At 39.8% G+C, this 9,056-nt stretch overlaps 1 protein-coding gene across 1 annotated transcript in view; it reads left to right on the forward strand.

The window, feature by feature from the left end:
* The window catches only part of LOC137502348 (gastrula zinc finger protein XlCGF57.1-like), an 83,193-nt gene extending 74,692 nt beyond the window's left edge, over positions 1-8,501 (forward strand). Inside the window, exons 4-5 of the mRNA XM_068229355.1 lie at positions 4,628-5,507; positions 5,557-8,501. Of these exons, the coding sequence (XP_068085456.1) occupies positions 4,628-5,507; positions 5,557-5,703 (1,027 nt within the window). The 3' untranslated portion in view covers positions 5,704-8,501. The remainder of the gene's footprint in view (positions 1-4,627; positions 5,508-5,556) is intronic.
* Positions 8,502-9,056: the final 555 nt, after the last annotated feature.

Here is a 9,056-nt window from a genome sequence, read left to right on the forward strand (position 1 = left end):
TGAGTGTTTGGGGACGTTGGTTATGTTGCTATGGGATTGTTCGTACATTTTTTATGGTTAGGAGTGCAGGAACATGGTCATGTATGTAGCATGGTGATGTCACGGTTCATTGCTTGGTTAGAGCTGAGCATGAGAAATTCTGGGCTCGTATATATGTAGGGCGGTTTGGGGGAAGGGAAAGGTAACTATATCATGCAATAGTTGATCGTAAATAGCTTGTGTTGTTGTGTATATGAAGTAACTTTAAAATCTGGGATCGTGATATAAGTACTGTATTTACAATCAGTATATTCAAATTTCTGATGTGGGGAATACCCAAGAGGTATATAAATTGTTGCTAAACCTATTATTTGATTTCCAATAGTGATTTCTATTTTTATGTTTTCAGATTGATATTCATTTAAAGAATGATAATGTTTTCTGAAGGGATGGATTTATGAATACTATTTGCTACCCCTCCATGATATCTATCCGGGCACCATTCACTTGACCCTTAAAAAACACACATTAATGTAATAAACATTTATTTACTACAACAGAGGACTAGGATCAAGGAGAAATAATGCACAGTGCATTCACGACTCAGAGAAAGTTCTGTCAAAGTGAGTCTGGAAGAAAAATCGCGCCGCTAGCTGGATCCGATGCAGAACGTCAGGACGTTGGAATGGGACAATAGTCTGGAGCTCCATAGTGATGATTTTCAGAATGGTCTCATCGGAAGGAGGGGAAGAGTGGAAGGGAAGTGTGGGGCAGGGTTTGTCGATTGGTGTAATAGGTAACAATTTTTCTGGCTGAGTGGGAGAAGGTTGATCTTTACCCTTACATTTAACTGAGAAGGTTGGATGATCTTCACTGGAAGTGTTGCATTTTAGTGATCCCTTTCTCGTGCAAGCACTTGAGGTGTGTTGACCACTACAAATCGCACATACATTTTGAAGAAAGCAATAGTAGGATGATCATAGAATTGGCAGCGATCACAGTGTCTGTGCTGTGGTCAAGATGACCAAGATGCTTCCACATGATGTCGCTTCACGCAGATCAGCAAACCTTCCCGAAGAAGCTGTTTCATTGTTGCCATAATCCGGGTCAGGATACGCATCAGCGAGTTGCGTCCGTTTGAATTCCGCATCCGAATGGCCTGGAATGCTTGATGTCCCTGTTTGTGAATATGGCCAGTGATAACGTCCTCCGTGTAGCTGCTATCAACCCCATGTGCCACCGCTGAGCAGGTAGAGGCTGGACGCAAAGGCGGTTAGTAGTGGCGCATTGTTGATCCAGGTTCTGTGCTGCAGCATGTGTGCATATTGTGTCAGTCTTGTTTTGTTGACTAGGACTGTGTAAAAATTTCTTGAAGTTTTGATAGAGTGGCCATCTTTGCTGTACTGAATTTCTAGGAGATAATCTCGTATGGCATTGGGCAGAAGCTTGGTGATTATATTGTAGATTTGGAACAAGTGGTTGATATCCGGGTTCAGATTTCTCTTCGTCACTATAAAGAATGGGGCAGGAAGACCAGTGTTCGTTGTTGTGCCTCTGCGTTATACTTTGTGTGAGCAGTGCGGGTTTCTTGCTACCTATACCTAGCTCCTGATATTTAGTGGCATAAATACCAATGAGCAGTTCACAGCTGGTAAATGGAACTGTGCTTGAATATCACTGATATTGAGATGTGATGTGCCGCCTGATTGAGAGTGGTGTGTGTGCTCTGCCAGTCAATGCAAGTGGGATTTATTCCTCAGGAGCAATAGCAAGCTACATACAATGATTTGGGCTTGGAGAATCACTGTCTTCAAGGCTCCTAGCCTGCTTCCCTGCATTCTCTTCCTCTGCGATTTGTTGTTCTCATGGTGGTGGTGATGGTGTAGAATTTCCAGACACTGTGGAAGAAGCTTTTCCTGCAGGCAGTATATTTCTTATTGATGATGCTCTCTGTTGTTTCCTGTTGAAGTTGTTATGTCGCAGCTCATAGTTGCTTTGCCGTACTACTCAGTTTGATTTTCTGTTAAGAGGTCCGAGAGATAAATCTGAGGTTTACTCAATTTTGTAACAGAAGTGAGTACTGAGTAGGTAGAGGTCATATACTACTCTCTCCATACGGAGGAGGTCAAGAGATACTACGACTTTGTGGAGAAAGAGTTTCACACTATAGCGACGTTATGTTAACCAGTTTGGTATGAAAACATGAAACCATTTTAAATCTATCTTCTTAACTGTGGATTCTAACTAACCATCCCTCGAGTGGATGTTCTTGACTATAGGACCTAAAACACGTAGCAAATTCGCTCTGTGCGGGAGGAAAGCACGCCGACTCTGGGATGCAAACAGGTGATGCAGCATTGAGCGTTGAGACTCCAAGCTAAGTTGTATGGTTCATCGTAAAGTTCTTTCATACCTATTCTGCATAGTGAAGTTATTAAAATATTGTCAATCGGATCCACTGATTGTTTTGAATTGATGCTAATTTCAAACATAATTTACTTTAGATTCTTTTAAATGAATACATGATGAAGTTTTAATTATTGATTCATTTTGTTGCACCTCGTACAAATAGGGTCTGGTTACCTAGCGGGTAGGCCCTTTTAAACCAGAATTATGATCATCATCATTGATCTAGTCGGTGACCATGTTTAGTCTCACTATGTGAGGAACACCATCGGTCTGCATTGCTTGTGAGTATTACCCTAATGTGCGGAACACCATTGGTCTGTGTTACCTGTGAGTGGTGCCATTATGTATGACATTACCTGGGATTAGTACCACCATGAGAGGAACGCCGTGAGTATGATACTTGTGATTATTATCACTATAGGTGGAAGGCCATGGTTCTTCTTTACCAGTAAATAATACTATTGCAAGGTTCAGTGACATGGATTTTGGACCCTTTTGGAAAACAAGCATTATCCCTAAAAATAAGGCATTGTGAATTGGATCCACAGATTTTTTTGATCCATGGCCATTTTGTCATTCGTTTTAGATTTTATTTCAAAATACCAACAGGAGCATTTCCTTTCATTGTAAGTGTTGAAAACTTAATAATCATAGCAATTCTGAGTTTAGCATGTTCAAACAAACAATGATTATCGCTGCAAGTTTATGAGAGAGAATAACCTTTGGTATCTATGTCTTTGCTTTTCATTTATCTAAACTGTGTATGCGACACAAGTGCCCCCGTACAATGGACCCCACACCTTATGGGTTTGTAAAGAACAAACAACTCCCGATAATGATATGAATGTTAGAAGTTCATGCACAACAAATTGAATTGTTCAAGTTGGTATATTGCTCGTGATGTCATTTTAAGTGTTCTGCTATTTATATGTTGCTCAGTGCTGAAGTCTACTACGATGTCTTGTCTTGTAATACATTGCATAAGAAAGGTTATCTCACCTTGTTACATGACCAAATTTGGTTGGGGATTGTCAGGCCCCATCCCTGACTTTTGTGTTAGGAATAAAACCAAGGTAGATTTAATGGCAAATTCTCTAATCGTCCTGAAGTGTCACCTGTAGCTCAGTCTAAGCAAAATTCTGTTAAAATGCTTGAACACATTGAAAGTATGAGTGTTGATTTCCAGGTTTGAAAAAGCAGTATGTAATTTTGATGTGTTAATATAGTGAAACGAGGCACATGTAATCTGTACCCCTTCTGACTTCTAACTCATCAAGCTATCATATGCCCCATCACTGTGTGCTCAAAGATTCTAGCATGACAACCAGCCTAAGAATTGAGTTTGACAGATGTTGTCAATCTTGAAATTGGATAGCTTTGAACTCTTTGTAAATGGTTGACCCTGAAATTTACGCTGATTTCCTGTCTATTGTTTTAAGGTTCATAACTTATCTTGTTACTCATTCAGCTGAAATTCCTAAGATAAACAAATTTGTGTTAATACATCCCGACCACAAGAGTCTTCAGAATATTGCGTGGCATGAATCCTCTGATGAAGAGATCAGGGACTACAACCTTACTACTGTTAAAAGTTCTGCCCCATTTCTTGATCCGAGATTTCTAGTTCAACTTGCTGACGGACACACAGAATCGCACCCTACTGCATATTCTTGTTTTTACGTTGATGTGTTGACAGGTTCTAGCCCAATTGAAGCAGGTGAGGAGCATCAGTCGAAATTTCTTTCCGGCTTTATAGTACACATGTGTATCTCAGAAGTTGGACATAAAATTGTCCAGAAGCCCTGGCTGATGTCCCTGTATTTGATAGGTAAATCTTGTCAACATGTAACCTCACTAAAGATGAAGCTATAAAATCATTAGGTGTTATTTGGCATCCTAAATGGGATGAGTCTCAGTTAAAATAAAGTTGAAAAATGCACGTAAAACAATCTCTAACGGATGCATTCTCACAATAATTTCTACAATATTGGATCCTCTTGAATTCTTTTGATATGCTGTGGTTAATTGCAAACTTATCATATATTCCTTTTGGCAATTGGAAATTATATGGGCTTGTGTTTTAGAGGCTTGATCTGAAATCATTGAGATTTGGAGTGCTATGTAATGTGATAAGAAGCAATCTTGTTACATATATTGCGTTTACTTCTGGATATTGTATTTGATTTTCATTTTCAATTCAATCATAAAATCTAATAAATCTTAGTTTTCTGTTTTCCAGATTTGAGAACGTTGCATTTTTGACCAGAGGTGAAGTGTGTACATGTAACAGTAGGTGCAAGATATTGAAAGAAGGAAGTGGAGTAATGTGCAGTTTGTCCATTCGTAATGAATGCAACCTGATTACACATACTGGTGTGCGTCCGCATTCCTGTGATGAGTGCGGTTCTAAATTTGCTCTAAAGTCAAATCTTGCGGAACATATTCTTAGACATACTGACGAGCGTACACACGCCTGTAAGCAATGTGGTAAAAGGTTTTCTCAGAGGTCGGGTCTTCGAGAACACCTGGATGCCCATTCTAAAGTGCGGTGTCATGTTTGTAATCAATGTGGTAACAATTTTTCCCGAAAGTGGCATCTTCAGCGTCACATGATTACACATACTGGTGAGCGTCCACATAAGTGTAGTGAGTGTGGTTCTAAATTTACTCAAAAGTCAATTCTTCGGCAACACCTTCTTACACATACTGGTGAGCGTCCACATATATGTGATGAATGTGGTTCTAAGTTTACTCAAAGGTCAGGTCTTCGCAAACACCTTGCCACCCATACTGGTGAGCGTCCACATAACTGTAGTGAGTGTGGTTCTAAATTTACTCAAAAGTCAAGTCTTCGGCAACACCTTCTTACACATACTGGTGAGCGTCCACATAATTGTAGTGAGTGTGGTTCTAAGTTTACTCATAAGTCAAGTCTTCGGAATCACCTTCTTACACACACTGGTGAGCGTCCACATAACTGCAGTGAGTGTGCTTCTAAATTTACTGAAAAGTCAAGTCTCCGGCAACATCTTCGTACGCACACTGGTGAGCGTCCACATTCTTGTGATCAATGTGGTAACAAGTTTTCCCGAAAGTCGTATCTTCGGCGTCACTTGCTAACACATAGTGGTGAGCGTCCACATATAATGTGATGAATGTGGTTCTAAGTTTACTCAAAAGTCAAGCCTTCGGCAACACCTTCTTACACATACTGGTGAGCGTCCTCTTTCCTGTGATCAATGTGGTAAGAAGTTTTTGCAAAAGTCTAATCTCCGGAAACACCTGCTTATACACACTCTTCAGTGTTCGCATTAGTGTGAACAATTGGTAAGAATATTTATTTTTATAGAGTTTTGTGTGTAGTCACACATCCTATAGACTCTAAATTTTTTGAACAATGTGGTAAGACATCAGAAAAGTTAAACTCTTCAGCCTCATCTGCTTGCACATACAGGAGAGTGCCTACATTAATGTAAAAAACGTGGTAAGAGTTTCCCTCTTTTTGTAATACGCTTTCTAAGATGTCGCATTTTCGGGGACACCTACGTGCGCGTGCTGCTCAGCGTCAGGTCAAGACGGCTGTTCAGAAACACCTGTTTATGCCTTCTAGTGAGAGTCCATTTTCTTGTATTGACTCTGCGTTGAAGTTTTCTGCAAAGGAAGTGTTTCGTCCGCATACTGTGGAGCGTGTACATTCCTGGAATCAGTGCGAAAATTGGTTACATTACCGAGTCTAGTCTTCGAAATCACAAGATATATTGCAGTTCTCCCACTTGGTTGAGAATGATGTGTGTAACAGTTTTGGTGAAATGTCTGAGTTGAATATGCACTTGCTTATATATATTTGTGTGAAAAAAGAGAGCGGTTTTTAGACATGTCCACATCATTGTGTTTAATGTGCTAATATTTCAACCTAATCTATTATTCGACAACGCATTTTTGCGATTAATGGATAGCGCCCACATTGTCGTAATTGGTGAGGTAAGGAGTTTCTTTAAGAGTGCAAAGTGAATATAAAATATCTTACACACACACTGTTATATATGTGAATAACAATTGAAATCATTAATAACCATTGCCAGATGAATAAAATTATCAGTTTAAATACATAATGGCCTCACGTTGGGCGCCTTTTGTAATATAATGTAAATAATTGCAGTATGATGACAAAATAAAATACGAATATACTTAATCGCCTCACGCATGGGCGTCAAATGAAATCTACCTGAAAAAATTACTAATATAATTAAAATAAAATAAATTACAAAAACATTATCTCGAAATGTCCGTATTATAGGCACCAGAGTTCACCAGAATGAATCCATCAAATTTTAACAGAGCATGGTAATTCTTTCTCTGCCAGGGCGTGTGCATAAGGCTGTGTACGGGCACAACTTCTCTTCAGGCCTTACTTAGCCTTCAAAGAATGACTTAATAGGTAGAGACTACAGGTAGCTTCATCAGTAACTCCACTGATTCTAAAATAATTAGCTATATTCTGAAAAATATCCGTGATGGACACCTCATCAACACACCAATATATACATGAAATACACTCAAAATATATCGCTGGAAGACTCAATGTTTACACAATAATCGACAAGGACAGGTGGAAACAAAAAGTGAGGACCAAGCCGCCACTTGCAGTCAACCCATTGAACAAAGCTCATATGTAGGTAATGCACCCATCGAATTGAGCCTCATTTGTATACTATATATCTTTAGTGTATATCAAATGTGAATAGACTATACAGCGAAATTCTGTGCTCTTACAGCCGTTTTTTGACAAAGAGAATCCATAAGCCACTCACGTTTCTTAAAATCACGTTCCGTTGGGGGCTATAAAGCAATTATCTCTGCGAAAAATAGCTCGCCAGTACGCAACAGATAGCAGAGAAAGTACATCAAGTGTGGGAATTTTCCGCTGTTGGCAAGACAAGGAATCCACGGAGCAACGCAGACAGAAGGTAGAAAAACCTTCCTGAAACCCTACAAAATGAAGTGGAATCGTTCAGGCAGACAAGCATCAAAATACCTCAGCCAATGAAAATTCGCCATTCTGAGTATTTCGGACTTACGAGGGAAGTACCCTAGCTCGAACGGCTAAATTCGATTGGAAGTGCGCTTAACATACGAAGATATGTCTGTTCTACTACCCATCAAGGGCATTTATCTGTAAAACCCCGCATTAGTGTACAATCAATGTTTGGAAGTTACAGCGTACAAAGATTGCAGAAACACAATTTGCAGCAGAAACTACCGCGAAACAGGCACTTCGGACCATTATAGTAACAAGAAACAGATGTGGTGCAGAATAATATGGCAAAAGGTTGAACACGTGCTTGCAACAAGAACTCTTAACACATGCAGTACCGTGTTGACATAGTAATCTTTCCCACTTTTGACAATGTTCCCGCATTGCAATAGTCCAAACTCAAATGCCACGGTGAACACATTATCAAACGAAGCAACAGGAACATCAACAGCATATCCTGCTCGGTGCAGATAGTTGGTTGTAGATGATGGGGTGTAAACTGATGATGAAGTATCGATCATATAACGTGACCTGCGCGGTATCTATTTGCAAACGTACAAAATCAACAGGACGTCTGACATAGAGCTTGTATTGCCTAAACATATATACATCAAGAGGTTGACAGTATTTGGTTGTCTTTGGTGGCAAGATCTTTAATGTAATATCTTTATTTGGAAAACATTCTTCAATGAAGCTGTAGTCTTTGTGTCGTGACCAGGGATCGCAAAGTAATAGACCTCTCTCACCAACATGTTCCGCGAGGACCGAATTAAAGAAGCTCATAATATGTGCCTTAGTCATTTTTCCACTTTTACTCGCTTTAACATGGATGTTCCGTGGACAAAGGCTGTCAGATTCTTTGCAACCTGTGGACCAAACGTTCCATCCTTTCCCTGCAGACAAATTTAAAGCTTGTTCGCTAATTTGCCATTCATGGACACAGCCACATCAATTGTGTAACTATGCGTAGAACTACGCACAGATTGTTGATTTTTGCTGTATGTTTGAAAGTGTTGCAGAAGACGTTAATTCATACAATATTGGCTGATCACTATTCCACACACATGCCTTTATTATATTCCCGTCTTGAATAAACATGTTGACGTCTGCCACATCCGTTTCTGCTGTTTGTATATTAACATGCTCTTCTTCAATCTCTTTGCGAGCCATGAACATCGTGATATGTCTGGACGAAATATTATACTCGTCCTTGAAGGCCCTGACAAATTGCAACGAAGCTTTAAAATTCTCCATAGAAACTGCTCTAGCGGCCGCCAGAGCCCACGCTTGAATATGCCAGTAGGGCACCACTGATCCATTATCTCTGGCTCTGTCAAATCGTGCTTTTACAGACTCTTTTTAAAGCCTTCAATTTTAATGTTTTGTTTCCCTTGCAGTTTGATTTCGACCTAATGCATCTATAACGCTTCATTAGTTTCTGATAATTGTAACCGCAATTATAATAATCCTCGTAAATGTTATCCAATGTTCGGTCATCAATACTCCGTATCACACTTGTTCGTACACGTTTTGGGGGTAAAGGAGCGAAATCACTGTCACGTGTAGTTCCTTCCGTTGCTGGATTGTCAGTACGGTTGGAACCCTCATAGTCATGTGCTGTTTGTTCTACGCC

Source organism: Anabrus simplex, chromosome 10 (assembly GCF_040414725.1).
Source record: "Anabrus simplex isolate iqAnaSimp1 chromosome 10, ASM4041472v1, whole genome shotgun sequence".
In the NCBI taxonomy this organism is placed as follows: domain Eukaryota; kingdom Metazoa; phylum Arthropoda; class Insecta; order Orthoptera; family Tettigoniidae; genus Anabrus; species Anabrus simplex.